Source organism: Astyanax mexicanus, chromosome 1, assembly GCF_023375975.1.
Source record: "Astyanax mexicanus isolate ESR-SI-001 chromosome 1, AstMex3_surface, whole genome shotgun sequence".
NCBI classification, from domain to species: Eukaryota; Metazoa; Chordata; class Actinopteri; order Characiformes; family Acestrorhamphidae; genus Astyanax; species Astyanax mexicanus.
This window is the reverse complement of record NC_064408.1, coordinates 114,889,851-114,912,959: the sequence shown is the minus strand read 5'-3', so window position 1 is coordinate 114,912,959 and position 23,109 is coordinate 114,889,851. Positions and strand designations below refer to the sequence as shown.

Here is a 23,109-nt window from a genome sequence, read left to right as displayed (position 1 = left end):
GCAATGCTGCACCAATCATTTAAATAATTCTGAAGCAAAAATAAAAAGAAAATTTGAAAAAAAGAACACAAGAAACTGGTCAGGCGTTACCTGCATGTGCATGGAGATTTGGCGTCGCCCGTAGTCCTGATTATGGCGGCTGTAGTCGTCGCTGTAGCTGTGCGAGTGGATGATGCTGGGCTGCCCCAGGTGAGGCCCGGGACGCAGGGTGGAGAGGTCCTCACTGCGGGAGAACCCCCCGCGGGCGAACTGGGGTAAGTACGCAGGGTGAGAGGGGTCGGGCTCCGGGGTCAGCAGGAGGGGCGCGGCGGGCTGGGCTCGGCTGTGCTGGTGGTGGAGCTGGGGGCCGTCGGCAGCCATGTGGAACAGCGGGTTCTGGAAGGACAGCGGGTAGCGGAGGGCGGCCGCCTGCTGCTGCTGCTGCTGGGACAGCGAGTCGGTGGTGGTCCCCATCTGGCTCAGCTGGCTCAGTCGCAGACCGCCGGACATGCTGGAGCCGCCCGAACCCGCCGACATCCGTCCGCCGCCGGCGCGCAGCTGACCTCCGAGACCTCCGCCTAAGCCGCCGAGCCCTCCACCAAAGCTGCCGAGGCCGGCAAGCGAGGCCTGGGAAGAGTTGAGCATGTCCCCCACAGACTGCAGGTTAGAGACGCTGTTCATTCTGGAGTCCTGGAGGTCCATCATAGAAATACTTTCATTAACGCTCAGAATCTACAGGGGAAGGAAGGCTTGCAGTCATGTGACCCAGTCAAGCGTTTGCAAGCACATAAACCAGCTACTTGTATTAATCTTTATCTAATCTACGCTACGATATTAAATTCTATAACTGATACACATACAAATACACAAACAGCACATACTACTAACATACTAACCGTCTACACTGTCTACAAAAAAAATGATGAGTAAAATTAATTTTAAAAAAGTTTCACAACTTTCTGCATTTGCTTTTTTTTAAGTCAATTTAATTTCAGATAAATTTAAGTAACTTCAACTCGGTTTCAAAACTTAATCCTTTCTTTCAGTAAACTTTGCTTAATTTATTTTTACTGAATCAATCCTTTCTTTTAGTAAACTTTACTTCATTTCGGCATACAATATTACCTAATCAAAATTACTTAATGTATACAATATTACTCAAATAATTTATGATACATAATATATTATAATTCCTGAAATGTAAATATTTTTAGTTAAAACACACATATTACACACATATTGTCTCGACACAGGGATGGCATGTAATACAGTATTTTTAGTAAAATAAACATGCCATCCATGTGTTGAGACAGTGAGACCTGATCTGTTTACAAAATAAATCTTTGAGATTAGGTAAATATTTCAATGTGTGTTTTAACTAAAACTATTTAAATTTCAGTAATATTGTATAAATTAAGTAACTGTAATTAGGTAATATTTTATGCAGAAATTAAGTAAAGGTTACTAAAGAAAGAATTGACTGAAGTTCAGTTCACTTATTTACTCTGTGTAACATTTAAGTCTTGGAACCGAGTTCAAGTTACTTAAATGTATCTAAAATTAAATTTACTTAAAAAAAGCAAATGCAGAAAGTTGCGAAACTTTTTTAAAGTAAATTTTACGCATCATTTTTTTCAGCTTATTACTTATAATACTGTCCAAAAATCCAAAAATATGTACACCACAAGTTGGACAATCACTTTCATATGTATTAACAGCACCCACATCATCCTGTTGCCCTCTCTCGCCATGCTTGGGTGGCATTTTGAACCATGCAGTAAGCAGGCCTGTAGCGCTTCATCTTCCCACCGGACCAAAGGGAAGCCAAAGTCCCTCAGCAAAGATGGAAGAGGGGAAACGTGCTGAGGAGCAAGCTGCCATTCAAATGGACATTTTGAACCAAACAGCTTTCACCACAAGTAAAGCATTTCTCATTGACATGGGCCATTAACTCATGACTTGCCCCTCCCCCCACCCCGCTCATCTCAGGTATATTTACCTTGCACGCTTACCTTTGGGTCGGGGTCAGTAATATCGGAACTGCTAGTACAGTACGCGGGGCTGGAGCGGGCCAGCGGAGGACGGGTAACATAGAAAACGTCTTTAGAGGAGGCCCGGTGAGGATGATCCCGATCTGCATAACCCCCCATTCCAGCTCGAGAAGGAGGAACCCCGCCGCTGGACATAGCAGAGGTCGGGGAAGGCAAGCGAGTGATATCTATGGAACTGCAGTGGGTCGACACAAAATATAACCGGGAGAGGTGATTAGCAGAACCTCCCTGCAGATTTACGACACTGATCCATTTCCTGTTCTCAGAACTTCTTCAGTCTATTAGAGACTCCATAGATACATTGATACATTATCACATACATGCTCTCTATTAATGTTTATGCGTAATTAAGAAACACAAATTCAATATATTGAAAGCAGCACACTGGTGTTATTAGAGGCAGCACAACAGTATCTTAGCAAGTGTGAGCATACTTTCAGGACTCCAATAATATAGAATTATAAGAATAAGAGTTCAGACATTTTCAGCCAGGAAGTAAACCTAGTTCTGTACAATAATTTCTTTTCCATGGAAAATCTCCCAATAAAATGCTGTGTAGGCTCTTGAGTGGCCTGAAGATCTAAGTGTTGGCCTAATGTGAGTATTTATTAGCTACTGTAACAGAATTATGCAATTTAGCATCTCACTGATGTTTCCAGTTCAGTTTGTGTTGTGTAATAGGGAGTGTCTATGCTAAAAAGGTAAAAAGTTTAAATTATAAAATGAGTTTTCTATATCAATAAATTGGCAAATTTAAAAAGAAAAATTCAATTTTTTTTGTTCATTCATTTTAAAACGTCTAGTTGTGCTCTAGTATGAATGAATGCCCTGTAAGCTGTTTTTTTTTTTAAATAAAGTGCTCTGGTGATCTGGTATAAGACTGCCTTAGTCCGATGGAGGAGTGTGTGTTGGGGCGGACGAGACAATAGGATTTCAGCTCTTGCTCATGAATATTCATGCGTGCAAACATATCCCCTCTGATTGGCTAATAGCACTGCGAGGCAGTGAGACGCACACATTTTTACAATGTCATATTTTCCTTTACAACATGTGTAATGCCCTGCTAAGTGCAGTTCAGCCACTGACCTAGCCTTAGAGTCTCTGTAAAGCGCAACATCCACCAGAGATCCTGTTTAAACCTATATAAACACATGGAGGTTGGTAGTCCAGGTCCAGATAGAAAAAAATTTTTTTTTTTTTTTTACTTTTAACTGGTGTAAACAGACCTGATCTACAAAAAAACACCTAACTATCTCAATTGTACTTCACTGGTGGTGTTCCATAGACAAATTTTAACCATTTGTTCCTTAGCTCTAAATTACTGGGCAAAGTATATAACACTGATGTGTTATTTGCACAAAAAACACAGGAACGATCTGCCACGCTGTTCCTAGCGCTGTTAGCTCCTATCTGACGAGACAGCGTCGCTGCATGGCTTCAGCGCTGCCTGTGGGCAGTCGTGAGCCAAGGTGGGCGAGGCCATTAATACTAAACCATGAGTTGACGTAGACACTGTGACTTTCCTGATTGACTCGTTTTTTTTAACATTTTCTGAGGAAAAGTTCCATAAAGTTTCATATCAGAGAGACTTTTAGTATTTACAAAGAACAAGAAAAAGGGGATTTTAGCAAACCTTTCAATTAAATTATTAGACAATATAAAGTACAATTGCTTCATTTGATTCAAATGACGTCAACAATCAAAATCACCCAAATTTAGATTCATGATTCATGTCAACAGACCAAAATATAGTTCTGACTGGGCTTAATCCCCTTCTAGGCATCCAGCCTAGTGTTTGCCTGAAGCGTATACATTTTTAATAAATAATTAACCTTCTTAACATTTTTATTCATGACACAAATCTACCTATTTTAGAATTCGTGAGTGAATTCTAACTGAGAAAGCTTGGCGTAGAACCACTACCTGTTCAGGTCCCTCATCATGACATTCTGGAACTCGGAAGAGATGCCTCTATTGAAGCTGGGCCGTGACAGCAGCCTGTCGGTCTGTCTCTCCGGAGGCTGTCTGTCTGTTTGGTGACTGGGCTGCCTTTGGAGGTGGGGATTGCGAAGGGCCATGCTTATGTCGTTCAGAAGGCGGGGCAACGGTCCGAGTTTAATGATGGCGTCCTTTTCACCAAACCAGATCAACCCAGGCACATGTACAGAAAAAGACAAATTCTAATATATAATAAATCATACATAGGTTAATTTTTCAATCTTCTGAAGACAGTTGAGAGGTTGCACCTACCTTACTGAGCTGCGCCATCACCTCCCAGAGAAGACTGTGCAAGATAGAAAGCTCTCTCCCCAGGTCAATGTAGCCCTCAAAAGCAACTGCATTGCTTACACTGTCTAGGTTGGAGATCTCATACAGGAACTGCTGCATGGAGCCCCATTCCATCTCTAAAAACTCATTCATGAAGCACATGTACTCCTCTTTACTGCCAAACCTAGAACAGCACAAGCAGGGTACAGGGGGAATATGCACTGAGACACCAGCTTATATATGTCAGTCACCAGCTAACCTGTCCATCAAGGGAATAATGGGTTATAGCTATAGGACCACTGCACTGGAAGATGCTCTATGTCGCCTCTTTAGCTGCTGGGTTGAGAATAGTTCACAGTGGGTTGGTATTCAGAAACCGCCTTCTATAGGATGACTAGCATAAAGAATATGCATGATGAATACATACAGATTAGGGGTCCTATTTTAGCAATCTATATGCAAGCATCAACCGCACACCACGCAGCTTGAATTAGAGCGCCAGTTTGTGTTTGATATCATGACATCATGATTTCATTGATTTAGCATGTCACTTGTCAATTCCTTTAAGAGCCAAGTGCACTCCAACTTTGGTTGATTGCTATTTTAATGGCGCAGTGCTTCTGCGCTTCTCAGCAGAGGAAACTAACCTATGCGTTCACACTGTGAAGGTGCGTGAGCAGGTAATTTATAAAAACAGCAATGTTGGGTTTGTGCACTGCTGTGTATCCTTGTATGTGTGTGTGTGTGTTTGTGTTTGTGTGTGTGTGTGTAACGTGCAGCAAACCTGCATTGCCAAGATAGCAATAAACATCTTACAGCTGACTGTTGTCAGGGTTTTAATCAGTCGGTAATGCACATGTGTTTTATATTGCTAAGATAGCAATATGGCAGAAATTTATCTAAACACACCTCACTTCCAGACCAACACACCAACAGTGTAGATACCTTTACAAGCAACTTTACTATTTAATCGATGCAAGTCGTAAAAATAGACCATTAGCGGGCTGTAACATAGTAATGAGCTTCTTAATGTGCCTTGTACAGGGTATAAGATAAGATAATAAGCTATTTTTATTTTTATATAGTTAAATTTAAGATGTATCAAAAATTATAAAAACCATAAGTTATATACTCTGAGATTTTTTCCTATTTGTCAGAAGGTCAAATAAACACTATAGTTTAAACAAATTTGAATCATCTAGCAATTATTATTTGATGGGTCAGTATATTTAGCCCAAATAATATAGAGTCAGCAGCCATCCCATAGTAGTCTCTTTCCACTGATGGAAAAAGTAGAATTGGGCTAATATTTAACAATTAATTAACAATTAAGAAAAAAAAAAAATAGGCCAATTATCACCATGTCATTAAAGGACATGGCAATATGGGGGGTTATGGGGCTCTTTATATATTTATTTCAAGCTAAATGAAATTCTGTTGTAAAAAAAGAAAGTTCCATGTTCCATTCTATACTTAACAATTACACTGTTATTACATTGAATAAAAACTTAATATTGTAGTTCTATAATATTATATTGACTGTTCTATATTTAAGCAAAAATACACGAGAGGAAGTGCTATAATGTGTAATATTGGTACTGTTGTTCTGCAGTCGTATACATGACATATTAAAAGTTACAGCACAAACTTCGAGTGTATTATTGCGATTATATAAAGTTCCATTTTCTCTATTTATTAAAAGATTTTGAGATGAAAAGAACGAGAAAATACGATCTGGTTGGTTATAATGTCACTCCTAGAACGCTTTTCCGTCAATCACATCGCAGGGTCGGATCTAACTCTGGTATAATATTTGTTAGTTCATGCACAGAATTACCCTAACTGGTTGCTTATTTTATTTTGCTTGTTTTTTCAGCTTCCTGAATGAGTCATCTGACCCTAGCAACCCTACATAGCTCCTAAATGAGGATCCAGGAATTTAGTTATATATACTGTATATATTTCTGAAAACATGTCTTGGTGTAACTGATCACACTGACTTGGAAAAGTTGGCGAGGTTCTGCATCACTTTGGCTATAAGGGTAAGTGTACGCGATGTCTGCTCGTCTGGGTACTCCTGGGTGAGGTTGAATAAGGAAGGGGACATGACGGCTGGACAGAGGAAGCGCAGGAAGAGGGAGCCGCTGATCAGACGGTCGGCGATGTCCTCTCTCCCTCTCTCAGCACACCGAACTCGCCAGGAGGCAAACACCTCCTTCAGCTCTCGTGGAAAAACACTGGCAGACACACAGAAATGACAATTAAGTCATTTAGAAGACATTTACCAATCAATGCTTACTTATACGCTGTTTATAATTTAACCTGGGCACACATTACAGTTCTATGATTCTCAGGTTACATGATACTGAACCATTTATTGAAAGCTTTAGCTTTGATTGAACTATAACTAATAAAAGCTACTAAAAAATCAAAATGACTGAATATTTAGGAACGGGTCTGTGGTTAAGAAGTTAGAATATATTTTAACCAATTCTAATATAAAATAAAAGTTAGACATGTTTTATAAGTGCAGGTTCCCCGTATGAATGAGTCTTAGCTTGATGCTCTACCACACTTCCCTTGGTTTAAGTTCACAAAAAACTACAAAAAACTACAAAAAAAAACTACAAAAAAATAACAAAAATCCACAAAACCACTGTGTTAAATGTTGAACGGTTTGTTTACTGTTTAAAAAAAGGTTGATATAAAAGTATTCTTTTAAAAGTCCCTCTAAAAGTAAACCAAAAAGAGAGTTAAGAGAGGTCAAAAAACTGTTTGGTTTTACGACTCCATCTTTCCTTCTCATACACAAAAACTAACCTTTCCCCTTTTAACCTTTAAATCTTTTAGATAAAAATAATTGTAATTAATATTATTTCCAATAATTCAACAAAATGATATACACACTCTATCCATAAACTACATTTAGGCTCTTTTTCTGCTTTAATGTGATTGGTGCTCATTGGTTGAATCTTGAGCCAAATAAATGTCATGAATGTGTTTCACTTTTCACTTGTTTTTTTTTTTTCCCATTTTCTCCCCAATTTACACAGTCAATTACCCAACCCACTCATTAGGACTCCCCCTATCACTAGTAATGCCCCAACACCAGGAAGGTGAAGGTTAGCACATGCCTCCTCCGATAAGTGAAGTTAGCCTCTGCCTCTTTTTGAACTGCTGCTGCATTGCCAAGTAACATCACAGAGCTCAGAGGAAAGCACAGCGACTCAGTTCTGATACATCAGCTCACAGATGCCTTTTGCTGATTGACATCACCCTTTGAACTGATAAGGGAGAGAGCACCATCTACCACCCCAGAGAGAGCAAAGCCAATTGTGCTACATAAACGGGATTCGAACCAGCAATCTCCTGATCATAGTGGCAGTGCTTCAGCCCACTGGACCACTCAAGAGGCCAAACGTTCCACTTCTGCCTCATCTGTCCATTAAAATAATTTCCTAGAAGCCCTGTGACACATGCGGGTGGTCTTGGCCAAACTTGAAATGGGTTGTACTTTCCAATTTAGACCATACCTTTACTCCATCTTCTAAGGTCTTCTGAAAGTTGTTTGACTAAAGGCATGATTGACACTAACCAGTATTCCTCGAGAAGAACAGATTAATCAGTAACCAGACTTTGAGTGTCTTTATTTAATACGTAAAGCACTTTTGCAACCCACACTTCCCACCAATCTCATCTTCCTTAATTAAAACACCTTCTGCTAATTATCTAATTAGGAGACATCATTAACTTTACGTTTCACTTACTTTTCTAGCCTGCAGCGCAGATGTTTATTAAAAGCACTTTAAGGACAATGCGATTAACAATCATGCTAACACTGTAATCAGCTTGGCTTCCATTTTAGTATTGTTAGCATTTCTGGCTAAAGCTGAAACAAGCAATCAGTACTAACCAATGAGAGTTGACGATTTTGCAGAGGGCAAGCTCACAGCACATGCGGAGATTGGCCTGATGGTCGGCTAGAACAGACGGAGGCGTCCTCATGGGATCGACCTCGCAGTTCTCCTCCGACTCATACAGGGCTCGGATGAAGTCACCTGCACACAAACAAACATCAGCTTACAGAATCCCTGTGTCACAATAGACACAAGTTATTACTAAACCAGAAAATAGACGTTCATTGATGGTGTGCCTTATGATCCAGTGCATCTTATAGTGCAAAAAATACAGTACTTCCCAACATAAAGCCCACAATGTAGAGGAATTTCCTTAACAACTGTCACCTAAAGCATCCTTGAGGTACTTATGTCCAATGAGTTTGAGGTACTCTTCTATGGCTTTGGTGGCCAGGGTGTTCTCTCTGAAGATAAGGTGCTCTCGATCGATGAACCGGTCAACCTCACACATCGCCATGTCTGAAAGAAAGTCCTTTAACAGAAGAAAGACAAAGGGGAAATCACGACATGGAAAACTTGCAACCCACGTATCCCTAAGTATGCTACACATGTACCTTCGCTTTTCCCGTACTCTGCAGAATGTGCACCAGTGCACAGGCCACCTCCTCTTTGCTTTTAACGCTCAGCAGTGGCTCCAGGACCGCACACAGCGTTCGGTAGTTGTTGGTGACGTACTCAGCGAACTCCTTGTACAGCTCCATGGGCAGGATGCTCATGGTCTGGTAGCGAGACTTGAGCCGCAAGGAGGCGTTGATGATTTTGCCCCCTCCTACCCCCCCTCCTTTGGCTAGCACGCTGGGCTGAATCACGGGATACCATTGCTCTACGAACTGCCGACCGGTGATGCTGGATATGGGGATGCTGACCAGTCCTAGATATGTGCTCTTCTCCTGTTAAAAAGTCAGAGAAGAGATAGAAGTAAAGTTCAACATTATAGAACAGCGCAGAAATATAGATGTTTAAATAATCATCTGTAGAGACAAAGTAGTTGAATCTGGAGGTCGACCAACCAAAACTATAGCTTATGCTAGAGCCTATGCTACATTCTTTAGATTATTAATTTTTTTGTGACGTCATTCCAGTCTCCGAATTCAGACTTTAGAGATAAATGGAAGGTATACATTGATCAGGTGTGTTAGATTATGGCCAAAGCTAAAGATCCTCAAGAACAAGACTCATTTACACGTAGCACACTAAGATTTCTCCATAATGGGCGATTGCGATTGGTGCTTTGCATCAATGATACTGCGTGTCTTGTTTTTTTCATTTATGGCACATAATGAATGTAGAACATCAGATTCCACTTTTCTTGAAAGGTCTTGTTTAGATGGTCCACCCATTCTTGACTACTGGATTAGGGTTAGGAGAGTCTGGGTCAAGACAAGGATTAGCACTGCATTCTGGCTTGTGGACCTTCCAAAAAACATACCTTACTGAACATTCTTAACTTGATGGAGTATGAAGTTTTAATTATCCTGGCTTGACAGATTTAGGGATTGTTTCCTGGACAAAGACTGGACCTAGTCTTGGAAAGTTGACATTTGACATGCTGTGTAGACCAGGACTGAGCTCAGTCCCTGTCTGGAAACCTGTTCCTTAAGAGTTCACTCTGTTAGGAACAGTTTGAGCTTTTCTTAAGTTTAAGATTAAATTTGGCTTTTTTTTTAAAGCAGTGCTTTAGTAAGTATCTTCTTCTTTAAATTGTTTATTACAGAGCAGTAATCTGTTGTGTTTTAACCTCTGATGTCACTCTATTTCCACACCCCAGGTTGCCAGGTATTGAACACAACAGCAGGCTGACACAGCATGCAACAGCCTCTGATTCACGACCAGAGACGGAGTAAAACGCAAGTAAATGACAGCTTAAAGCCCTGAGCTACTAATTTTCTCCTGATTAGGTAAGCACTGAGCTTCAGCTATGATTATCTAACCAAAACTAGGTAATTTATCATAACCACATTACACATTCTTAATGCTAAAGGTCTTGAATGTTTCTTGCACTTGCAAGTTCAGTTCATTTTGCTCAACCTGGAAACCTGTTTGAACTTTATGTCTGAGGAGAAGGGGGTGGGGCAGACAACTTTATAGTGTTTTTAAATTGCACTACAGTAGCCATTTTATTTACACTTGCTGTAATTTAGTTTGTGTTGTTCCTTTAAAGTTAGAAAGAGTGTTGTAAGTTAGATTTAGGGAGCAACCATAATAAAGTGAACAGATTAAGCTAAAAGTCATTTCCTGACAAATGAAGCATCAGCAAAACAGCTACAATAAAAAGAAATGCTATCTGCCAGCAGTTTTCACTCACCTTGCGTCTTTTCTTGTCTGTCTCCTTGTAGAGGTGAAGGCGGAGGTTGCGGACGGCCGGGAGGTTGTTGAACTCGAAGTGCTCGCCCCAGAAGACAGTGTCGGTGCGGGGTTTGCTGGTGGTGCGAGCGTACAGCATGTCGTCCAGACACAGTTCACAGTAGTAGCGCTTTTTGGGTGGCAGCTCCCGGGCCTCGATGATCCACAGCTTCAACACGTTGTCCACCCGCCGACTGTTGTCCTGCGTGGGAGGAAGCAGAGAGGGCCGCTGGGTAATCGGCAGAGACATTCAGCTGCGGCTCAAAAAGAAAATGAAATAAAGAAATAAGAGCCGGCGGCGTGTTTGACCGCTACAGGAACTGAATAACAGGTATTGAATGAGAGGTAAAAACATGTAAAAAAAAAAAAAAAAAAAAAAAAAAAAAAGAAAGAAAAAAGAAATGACGGGAAAAGGGGAGTGAGTGGGCATGGAGTTGGCCACGCTTCAGGAAAGAACAGCACTCAGTATGATGATGATGATTGCTATAGAAAAAAAAATCTAACTATATCTGAAATCCCCACTGGGAGGGTAAAGTGCTGGGCTGATTGCGGAGGGCGATGTTTTTCGCAAAGGGTGAGTCATTTAAGCAGATCAAAATGCCATTGGATCGCTCTGCCCTGCTCTTACTGCCATATTTAGATCGACTAAATATACCTGTTTCAAAAGAAGACTCGTCGCCAGTATTCAACCAGTGCGCTATCAGATAATCAACGGTTTTCACAACCAATCAAAAGTTTAGACACACCTGACTAAACCTGATATGATTTCCACAGTCTTAAAGACATTTTGTTCCTATTTTAATGTCTTGATGTGTAATAAATCATATTAATTTTAAAACTACTAAAATTACTACACTTTAAAATCCTTTTAAAAACTGCTTTCAGCAGTCGACAATGTCTCAGTGTCAGTGTTTCCTCTTTAAAGTGTCTACAGTTGCTTTAAATGAAGCAACTGTAGACACTTTAAAGACACTTTACTACACTGAGACATTGTCGACATCAATGATATTACTGAACTTTAACCAATGTGTTACTTCCATTCATCTTCCACAGCTGCATAAACATAGATCTTTATGTTGTTAGTGTCTAAAGAAAAAAACATGAACAGGAATGCAAGTTACCAATCAACTCTAGTGTAATGTTTTAGATTGGAAAAAAAAACTATTAAACCTAACAAAATGACACTCTAAAGGAGCTTGAATGCTGTAGATAAAACACATAGTGCATCCAACAAGAACAACTGCTATGTACTATGCACGGTGCAAACAATTACAATGTAACCTTCATACTACTTGGGCCCTGTATAAAAGGCTTAAGCTATCCAGGGATATGCTGGATATCTTCTTCTGCCTAAGACAAAGTAAAGAGGGTCTGATTTAAGAAATCTAAAATTGCTTTAAATTTTGTTTATCTTTGGGTCACTGCTTTGTTCCAAATGTGGTCTAAGTGTGATAGTACATTTACTGGCAGATTCAGGGGGCATGCAGGGGGGGGGGGGGGGGGGGGGGGGGGGCATAAAAAATGTGCCCCGTTTTGCAATAAATTAGGATTATATGTCCTTTATGTGTCATATTAAAGGCCCATCTATGGTTGTACTTCTGCCTTGTAGCCTTTTGCATAGTTGGTAGTTGGTAGTGCAGTAGGTGCCCTATTTTCCACTACTGCAAAAAATATGAAAAATGAAAGAGATTTAAGAGATTTAAACTTTTTCATTTACAACAATCCTAGTTATTATGTATAGAACATATACTGAAAAAAAAAATCTTATTCAGTTTTGTTAAGATGCCTTACACTACTAGATAATAATATATACTATATACTACTATATACTAATATATAATTATAATATTACAAAATATAACTTCTTGTACTCTTTTTTATTTATTTTTATTTTCTCTTATTTCTTCTTATTATTATCATCACTTTAATCTGCTCTCATTTTGCTGTTCTCACTAAATTCACATTACAAAAGTGTGTTAATGTAATGTCAGGCGTTTCCTCCTGAGATTAACAAGGACATCTATCTATGTTTTTGGAGCACATATCATGAAGTCCACCATGTAACACTGGAAACAAATGTAGACATTTATATTGACATTATTAGTGGACTATTCTCACTGCTGCAGTGACAACTAGGTGTTTAAGAACTCCAGCAGCACTGCTGCATCTGATCCACTCACTGCAGCAGCAGCACAACACACTCTACTAACACCTCATACACCACTATTGTGCTAATCAGTGCTAATCACTGCAGTGCTGAGTATAATAAAGCTCCACCACCCAAATACTAGAACCAAATACAGGACTACAGTCTACTAGCTCACTAGTTTACTTGAACATGTTTTGCAATAAACCTTCAAAACACAGGAAAACCTTCTGAATCCCTGTGAACTGCTAACTGTACATCTGCCGCACCGTTGTTGTCCCTCCAGCTTGTGTGAGTAAAGTAAATTAATCAGCACACACCCAGGGCTAATGAGTCCCCTCACTGCGTCCTCTTATCTTCCCCCGACAATGCATCTGCTAAGATGAATCCTGAGCGTGATGAGGGCTCTGGAAGCATGTGTCATGTCCTCCTCACGTCATAATTCAGCCTGGACTCCCGCCGCCCGAGCATCTGGATGAGTCAACCGTGCTGGTGATCCAGCAGCTCCAACCATCACTTCCTCCTCAAAACCCTCATCCACACTCACAGCAGCCGTTTTAATAAGAGACGCTGCAGAGAACTGAGGGCTGAACTTTATAACCTCTGAGATATCCTACAGCACAAATGGAAAAGAAGCTTTAAATTTAGATTTTAATATGCGAGAGCGTCGAGAACTGGAGGATCTTTATAACCTGCAGGACATGATCAAGCTTAGATGGAGAAATTAAAACAGTGAATTTCTGAATTCAGATAACAGACCACAGCTTGAGAACTGACAAAGCTGGATTGTTTAGATGTGACTACTAACCTTATTATTGTTGATAATAATAATAATAATAATATTAATCTCATCTCATCTCATCTCATTGTCAACCGCTTTATCCGTGAAGGGTCGCGGGGGGGGGCTGGAGCCTATCCCAGCAGGCATCGGGCGGAAGGCAGGATACACCCTGGACAGGCCGCCAATCCATCGCAGGGCAGACAGACACAGACAGACACACAGACACATTCACTCACACACTCACACCTAAGGGGCAATTTCAATCAAGTTCCAATCAGCCTGAACGTGCCGTCTTTGGACTGTGGGAGGAAACCGGAGAACCCGGAGGAAACCCACGCAGACACGGGGAGAACGTGCAAACTCCACACAGAAAGACCCGGGTCGCCCCAGCCGGGAATCGAACCCAGGCCGTCTTGCTGTGAGGCGGAAGTGCTACCCACTGCGCCACCGTGCCGCCCAATAATAATAATAATAATAATAATAATAATAATAATAATAATAATAATAATAATAATAATTTGATTAAGCATCATTAATCATTAGCGATGGGAGGTTAATCGAATTACTTTGATTAACAGAATAACTGTTTAATGAGATTTTACAAATGGGATAATTAAGTAGACATTTACATATAAACGCTGAAGAGTGAATCTCATTTGCTTTTATCAGAAACCTGTAAAAATGTTTTATGTTTCAGTAATTTATCATATTTTACACTTTTCCTAAACTAAAATACGAAATGTGAACTTTATGAATATGAACTTGTTTTCTTTGCATTATTTGAGGTCTGAAAGCTCTGCATCTTTTTTGTTATTTCAGTCAGTTTACATTTTCTGCAAATAAATGCTCTAAATGACGATATTTTTATTTGCAATTTGGGAGAAATGTTGTCTGTAGTTTATAGAATAAAACAACAATGTTAATTTTACTCAAACATAAACCTATAAATAGCAAAATCAGAGAAACTGATTCAGAAATTGAAGCGATCTCTAATTTTTTTCCACAGTTGTATTAGTAGGTTATGTTTGCACTGTGCTTAATTAATATAAACACTGCTGTAAGGTTGAAGGGGGCTGCTTACTATTTAAAAATAAAATAAAATAAAATAAAGAAATAAGTTAAATGTAAGAAAACAATAGCTTGTGCACCACTTAAAATGGTGCTGTTTGTTTACAAACTTAAGTCGTTATGTAAGATCTAAACATCTAAATTGTAATCGAGAATCAATCATATAAAGATTTTTTTTCACATTTACAATCCTTTAATTTTTCCAAAAATCGTCAGGTGCGCCTTACGTATGAATTCTACCAGTCAGGTATTTTTTAGTGAAGTTTATTCAGCACTAAGGCTGGGTGCAGCAGCATTAGCATTAGCATTACTAGCTCTTTTGCCGTTCAGAGGTGAGTATATTGGACTGTAGTCTGTGTGTTTGCCGTGTTAAAACAAGCTATGTGGGACAAACTCTAAGCTAATAGCAACCTGGGTTATCGGAACTTTCAGGGGTTAGCGGCTAATGCTGCTGCAGCCAGCTGTATTGCTGGAGAAACTTTACTAAAAAATGTAACCCTTAGACAAAATATTGGAAACCTAAGCTTACTGTAAATAAACAGAAGTGCTTTACTCGCCCAAATAAACAGTTTTTAGGAAAGAAATATGTGTAGATTAACATCCAGCACTCATTTAACTTAAAAGAAAATGTTTTTTAAAAAAGAATTACAGATTTGTTTACTTAGGCACTTCCCCCAGCGCCCCCATTAGAGCGGAAACATGGTGACACCCTTGCTCACACCTTAGCAATGAGATTTGTGTGGTGGTTTAGGTAACTGTTTAACAATAATTTAAAAAAAGTTTAGATCAAAATCTTCCCTTTGTGTGCAAGTATGTCATACACCATTATGGGCATATACAATGATTTATGTTCGATTATGATTCTGCTGTTTCTGTTTATGAATAACTATTTAAGTATATGATAAAGTATTTTACAATAAACATATTAATATGTGTTCCATGCATGTTGTTTAAAGTCTCAAACAGTCTTGATTTAATCTGTCTGTTACTTATCCTATAGAAATTACCAACCTGTACAGAACCCAGTCAATCCATGACAAGGGCAAATCAGAGAAATCTGGCATTCTTTTCTACACTCACTTTGTTGGGCTTGACGGCTCTCTGTAGGTTCTCGATCCATTTGTCTCTCTCTGCAGCCGACCGACAGGCGAAGCACTTCGTCCCTGAAGCAGTCGTCACCTGAGCAAAGAGATAATGACATTAAAACGATGCTTTTAAGAAAGAATACAGGTGGGACTGAGCACTGACCTTATCATTGGCAGAGAGAGACCACTTCATTACAGCCAACTCTAATCCCAGCTGATTTCATCTAGGCTTCAAATGCATTGTACAACCCAGATAAAGCCCACAATTTTGGTGTACATCAAATATTTTAATAATTTATATATAAAAAAAAAGTTATTTAAGCAATCACAAGATATTTAAGTAAATTGAACTGTGGCATACGTTTCTTTCTTTTTTTCCACAAAACAAATTGTATATGTTTCTTTATAATGTTGTTAATAAGCAGTATTCCCAAGTAAATTAGTTTTTTTTATGGTATAGGACAAGCTAAGAAGACCAAGAAGCAATTCTCAGCAGGACAATTGTGATGCCCTCAATCTTTATTTTAAGATGTTGGGAACACTTTACTTGGATGGTCCATTGGATGCCTCGTACAGTTTTAGAGGGGTTTTTTGTGTGAGTTAGACAAACGTCAAATGAAGTATTATTCAAAATACTCTTCAGACTCAAACTTAAGAGAGACTGTAGACCATTAATTGTCAATATGGATCAATGTTACACAAATACATATTATTAATAATACTGATCTTTATACAACAGTTAGTTCAGACCTCACAATCTGATTGGTTGAGAAGTGTTCTAGCCGTGCTGATATTTGTGATAACATCACGGCCTTCTCACACTAAACTTGTATCGCTCCGCCGAAGCATTGCCGAGTAACAGCGTATATACACAGTACAGTTTTGAATCTTCACCTCCACAGGCAGCAGCATTAGCTTAGCACAGGCTAGCGCTTAGCCACGGCACGCTCCCCTGCAGCACTGGCTCGTCTTTTGTGTAAAAAAGGCAAAGAAATTCGCTCGGCTAATGCCGTCTGACAGCCAGAACGGTAACTTAACCAGCCAGGCTAGGCTAAGCTAAGTTAATGCTGAGCTAAAACAAGCTACGCTAATCTAACCACAGTCCAGCCGGCTAGCTAAAACCAACCACCCAGCAAAACAAGCAGAAATGCTCAAAAAATGCGCAACTTTCACCTGAAGACGACTCCACGGAGCAGGAGAGGAGAGTATCAGTGTTATTTCACGCTCCTAACGTTACCATCTTCGCTTATTCCCAATTTTACTTTCAAGCTAACATTTGTGGTGTTAGTCTGTATGAACCATACACCGTTTTGAAGTTAAGTTTCAGTTCTGTTACAGTTGTTGTGGAACTACTTTTTGGCGGAAGGCACAGTCCATTTTAAAGCATATTCATTCTGAATTTCTTAAAGTTCTTTGGTTTATTTTCTTTATTCATTTTGTAAAAAAAAAACCTGTTGTATAAAAGCCTTCGGCTCGTGCCTATGACCAAATCCCAGCCGTGATGTTATTTGTGATAACACACTCCCTCTCGTGTTATATTGCTTAAATAACTATTAAACTTATAAGGACCTATCGTACATGCCCAAGTGAGGCACAATGCTCTTTGCTATCTTATACCCGGTCAGCAGTCTATTTTCACCCCTTGTGCCCACGCCGTTAAAACAGCAACAGGGTGTGGTGGTCTGGAAGTGAGGTGAGTTCAGGTAACTTTCTGGTGCATTTCTATTTTGGTGGCGGCAAACACAGGTGCTTCATTTCACGTCAAAAACACACCCATGATTAATTGAGAGAATTAGTTAATGCCTTTTGTACGTTTTGAGCTGCACAAGGGGTATTTTTTGCGCTCTCATGATACCAAAGACACGCCAACACATCCTAAATCAAGCTGCAAGGTGTGCTATTAATCACTATTAAAATAGAGCCCTTAAAGTCAAAAGGTTTAAACATATAGGGCCTCTTAACTTAACTGGGATTAAGCCTATGTCATCAAGACCACAGTGAAGGATCCAAAAGCAGGTGTATTCTAAAAGTACAAATCCAGGCAAACAAAGCAGGTTAGGGATATCCAAATTGCAGGTTCACACCACACAAGACGTCACACCAAGATCTAAAACAGAAAACAGGTGTGCAGATACTAAAATTAAGATGAATTGAGGTATCACCTTCTGTGACACGGAGATACAACACTTTGGCCATTGGTAACAGACTAGTCGTAGATCATAGATCATACATTTCCTTTCAATTACAAAAAATGTATCCAAAATGCTGTGTGGTTCAACACCAGGCTTAGTCCCTGTTTAAAAAACTGCCCGATACAAACCAGCTCTAATGAGACCAGTTAAAGGCCATAAAGTCCACCTTACCTCAAAGCAGTACTCCTGCCCTAGGATGCTGGAGTGCACTGGTTTGATGATGGCGTCTTCATCCAGCGTGAGGTCCAGCGCCTCGGCCGCGCTGCTGGGAGACAGCAAGGATTCATGGGAGTGGGACTCTTTGAAGCTCTGCATCAGACGGGTCCTGTAAGGAGACAGCAGACGACACGGCCGACATGGCGTAAATACCACAAGTGTGGCGGCGCTGCCAAAGCACAAAGCTACATAATTCTCTCAAAAGTCCACGTTCCCGTTTGATATTGCCAGCACCCCATCTTGTTGGATATCTGCACGGCGACAGGCGCTGCTGGGAAACTTCACAAAGCACTTTCTGTCTGGCTTTTTTTTTGGAAGGACTTACCTTTGAAACTATCAGCAGCTGCTCACAAAGCGCCGTCGCAGGTAATTGGACATTTCGGGTTTTCGGTGGAAATTAAACGGCTTTTAAATGAAATTCAAATTGAGAGGAAAGCATTGAATGGGAACATGCAGAGGAGGACATTATCACAGATTCATACATTTCCATTACATATCTGTACATAAGCAACTTATACCCCATCAACATCTATCTACTACCTGCAGCACCTTCTACCTACCACCAGCCATAAGCAACACACACACACACACACTCATTCACACACACACTACTGAACATCGCAACACAACCTGGCCGAGCCGGCTGGAGAGCAGACTGATGAGGGTGAGCGGAAGAGTGATAGAGCAGAAGAGTGATAGATTAGGCATGAGCAGTGAGGAGAGGGCTGAAAATCCTTAGATCCCCGCTAGAGCTGCGGCTGTCTCTCCCGTATCCTCTTAGTGTCACTGTTACTGTATACATTCAGCAATAAAATGTGCATCAGGGCGTTAAATACATACAGTGGAGGGGGGCAGAGCGAGAGATAGAGAGAGAGAGAGAGAGAGGTACAAAAATAGACCCAAAGGAATGACTCAGAACGAAAGAATTGAAAGAAGCGGGGAGGAGAGAAGAGGAGAAAGACAGAGAGCGAAAGACAGGGACAGAGAGAGAGAGAGAGAGAGAGAGAGAGAGAGAGAGAGAGAGAAAGTCTCTCAGAGGAAATCAAGGAGTTATGTAAGCTGTGGGATCCAAGAACAGGGAGGGCAGAGAGTGTGGGAGAGATGGAGAGAGGGAGAGAGAGAGAGAGAGAGAGAGAGAGAGAGAGAGAGAGAGAGAGAGGGGTAACAGAAACAAGCCTGACAAAGGTGGACAGAACAACAGGAAGCGCATCATCACAAACAAACCAGAGTCCCTTCTTCAAACACAAGCCGAGGTCAGAATGACTCAAACTAAGGTGAATAAGCCAGCACTGTATTAGCATTAGCACTTTACTGATGATTATTCTGTTTATTCTCCCTTTTTTAAGAGGTGCCTTTGGCCAAATCACCACAGATAAACTCCTAAAAATTAAGGTAACCGTTACTTAAAAAAATAAATAAATAAATGAAGACTGAAGCTGAAGCCTCTGTTATGGAGAAATGTTAGTGTGATGAACGTCTGAACAACTTTTATTTGATGCAATAAATGTAGGGCTGCAACTAGGGTTGCAACGGTATAAGATTTTCACGGTATGATAACCGTCTCGGAAAATACCGCGGTATCACGGTTATCACGGTATCACAGTTTGTTACATATATTATTAAACTGACCCTTAAAGAAATTACAACAAAGGTTTTTTGTTCAATTAACTATTTATTGTAGAAACTACACCATCAGGTGAAGGAAACCATGTTTTTCCACTACTCTTAAGGGCATTAAGAGTGTATATATATATAAAAAAAGTTGGTATATAACCAGATACTGCAGAAAGAGGGGATTTATTTCTGACATGATCCTCACAATAGAGATTTCTATTTTAAGGCTTTCATACCTTAAAACCTTCAACATATGAAAAACAGGCACGTCAGAATTTGAAAATGAACGCATGTAAATGAATGGCGTCTTTCACATCCAGTCCAGCCAGGACCTTTACACGGACACGTGAATCCATCGTAGCACGCACTTCACGCCTGTACCTGCGTGCCCAAATTTCGGATAACTCAGCGCTTTTCCGGGCGCTTACCGCATGGGTTGTGCACGACTACAAAGAGGTTTTATTTAGGTTCAGATTAAAATTATAAACTGAACACATACTTTGCGCTGCACAGCGGGGTGGTGTTCTCGGAGATGGGAGAACAGGTTTGATGTATTTCCTCCTTTAGCTGTGACTTTACGGCCACATTGATTACAAGCTTGTTGATTACAAGATTACAAGTCTGTTTTCAGGCTGTTTGAATGAGCGAAATATGATCAGAATTATGTTAATTAACACTAACATAGAAGCATAGAACTATTATTTAATTAAAATGATTTTTAAGAACAGCTAAACACAGTGCGGACAGACACAGACACAGAGAGAGAGAGAGAGAGAGAGAGAGAGACAGAGAGAGAGAGAGACAAGAGAGTGAGAGAGAGAGAGAGAGACAGAGAGATTTGCGTGTTCTGATATGAGCTACTCACAGGTAAAGGTTCTCTTTTATCTCCTCGTGCTCATTTTAGTCCAATACATAATTCTGCAGTTTCTCAGTGTTTTCTGTCGTATTTTGCGGCTAGCGCGAGCGCTTACAACTAACACCGCGGGCCGCGAGGTGCTGCCGCGCTGCCACTGTTATGCCGAATCCGACTCCCTGCTCAATCCGACTCCCGCTTCGCAGACAGAATCAGCACAACACCTCCCGCTGTAGAACTGCGGGGGTGAAAACAGCGCTTATAAATAAGTTAGTTAAGTTTCACTTTCAGTTTTCGTTATTTGGTTCGTTTTCATTAACAATAATAATTTTTAATGAAGCTCTAGTCTGATGCATTTTCTGCCGTTCTCACCGCTGTGTGCTGAGTAGCTGAAGCGGAGCAGAGTTGCGCATGCGCGGGTGAGTTTCTCCGCTGGCTTGCGTTTTACCGGTAATAAGCAAACACACACGGTATGATAACCGTGCATTTTAATACCACGGTATACCGTGAAACCGGTTACCGCTGCAACCCTAGCTGCAACTAATGATTGTTTTGGTGGTTGACAAATATGATAAATGTTTTTTTTTTATTAGTCGATTAACAGTTGAACATAAGATTTAAAAGGCATTTAAATGTCTAGATGTTGTTTAAATGTGGAAAGTACTGATTATTTAGTGAGTAAATATGTAATCTGTTGTGTTTGGGCACTTTTGGAGACACAGACTAAGTTGAGTGTAAACTGTGTGAGTGAACCATTTACCCATCTTCTATTGCACTTCTGTCTACAGCACTTTGTGTAATGCGGTACTGTAATTAACGATTAATCGACAATGAAATTTGTAGCTGAAGAATTTAAATAATCGACATCCTCGATTATATCGACTAATCGTTGCAGCCCTAATGCAGTGGTATGTGTTCACATCAAGGCATCATTGCATTACAATGGAAAGAGCTGCCACATGCTGTGGTGCATGACATGCTGCACTGCATTGAGAACAGCCTTGCTGTCTGGTGAAAAAGTTCAGTAGAGCTCAAGTTTATGCAAAAGAGTACGGCCGCCATGCTGCATATAGCCAGTCGGAGAAGAGTGCGCTGGTACGTCACACACAGGACAGACACCTTTCAAACATGGTAGATAAGCTGATGATAATTGCAGATTGTATATAAAACTACACTGCCTGGCCAAAAATAAAAAGTCTGCACCTGGATTTAAGTAAGTAAATGATGTGGGGTTGATGCTGCAGTTAGTCTGCAGGTTTAGGTTCAGCAACAGTATGTGCTAAAAGAATGAGATCAGCTGACTACCTGAATATACTGATGTGCTGGATGGAGAAGAGCTGCTTTGTGCAGTGGTCAGACTCTACCATCATCAATGCTGCTGCAAGATCTTGGTGAAAAATTAATGCAACACTGGATTAAAATAAATCTTGTGACATTGCAGAAGCTTATTGAAACAATGCCACAGTGAATGTGTGCAGCAATCAAAGATAAAGACAATCCAACCAGATATTAGAGTGTGTGACTTTTCTTTTTTGGTCAGGCAGTGTATATTATACATTTTTGCTGCTTCATTTCATTCGAGATCTGACATGATGAAACACGTCAAAGAAAAGTCTTAGTAAAGGAGTTTTACCAATTTAAATTCTTAACCTATGTGGAACTAGGGGTACGCGATTTGATCCTCAAATTATATCACAATATTTCAGGATATTTTTGCAATAACAATATTCCTGGAGATATGACATAGAAAAAACATAGTTTTTTTACTATTAATTTCAAGGATATTCTACTGCATGAATGTTATAAATAAATAAATAGCCAAGTACAATATTTTGTCTCATTTGTTTAACTGGGTTTTTTTTTTTCGACTTTTAGGAGTTCTAATGAGGTTTAAGGACATATTTATGCAAAACTATATACAATTCTAAAGGTTTCAGATACGTTTAAGCACCACTGTACATATATAAGTAAAAACAACACATTAGAAATATGATAAACACTGTTGATCAGTGGATTGGGATCATTCTGGAAGAGTTTAGCAGACTGCTACGTCACTCTTACAGAAGTGAATACAGTGAGAGTGAAGATAAATGAGTATTCTCTTTTATATGCAGGTGGTGCTGCAGACCCTGCAGAGTTCACTCACACACTAAAAGCATTACAGAGCTTTTAAAAAGGTAAGATCCACTCTACTGATGCGTGTGGTTTCTGAGAATACTGGGCAGAATGGATGTTTGAATGAATAAATAAATGAATGATTGAAAGACGAATGAAAGACATATAGTGAAACAGTGGAACGCAGAATAAAATGGTGAAAATTGTAATACAGTGGATATCAAGTGTATAAAAACTGTAAGCAACAGAGTAAGACGGTGGAAAGCAGAGTAAAAAAAAGGGAACAGGGTGAAACAGTGGGGAACAGAGTAAAACACAAAGTGAAACACTGGGGGAAAGTGTGAAACACTGGAGAATAGACTGATACGGTGGGAGACAAAGTGAAACAGTAGGGAACCAAGTAAAATGGTGGAGAGTAAGACGGTAGCGGGAGCAGAGTGAAATACTGGAGAATAGTGTAAAATGGTAAAGAAAACACACA

At 40.0% G+C, this 23,109-nt stretch overlaps 1 protein-coding gene across 11 annotated transcripts in view; it reads right to left on the bottom strand.

Annotated features, from left to right (window-relative positions):
- syngap1b (synaptic Ras GTPase activating protein 1b) overlaps positions 1-23,109 on the bottom strand; it is a 234,155-nt gene that overhangs the window by 33,944 nt on the left and 177,102 nt on the right. For 8 of the 11 annotated variants that reach the window (XM_049464812.1, XM_049464794.1, XM_049464813.1 and 5 more), the window contains 11 exons: positions 18,002-18,155; positions 15,634-15,732; positions 10,521-10,760; positions 8,770-9,105; positions 8,543-8,687; positions 8,212-8,356; positions 6,299-6,535; positions 4,281-4,482; positions 3,954-4,159; positions 1,992-2,205; positions 91-711 (listed from right to left, as the gene is read on the bottom strand). In XM_049464812.1, the coding sequence (XP_049320769.1) occupies positions 91-711; positions 1,992-2,205; positions 3,954-4,159; positions 4,281-4,482; positions 6,299-6,535; positions 8,212-8,356; positions 8,543-8,687; positions 8,770-9,105; positions 10,521-10,760; positions 15,634-15,732; positions 18,002-18,155 (2,599 nt within the window). Of the gene's footprint in view, positions 1-90; positions 712-1,991; positions 2,206-3,953; positions 4,160-4,280; positions 4,483-6,298; positions 6,536-8,211; positions 8,357-8,542; positions 8,688-8,769; positions 9,106-10,520; positions 10,761-15,633; positions 15,733-18,001; positions 18,156-18,371; positions 18,828-23,109 lie in introns of those variants that run through there. The other 3 variants (XM_022668675.2, XM_049464811.1, XM_049464815.1) reach the window with 3 other exon arrangements.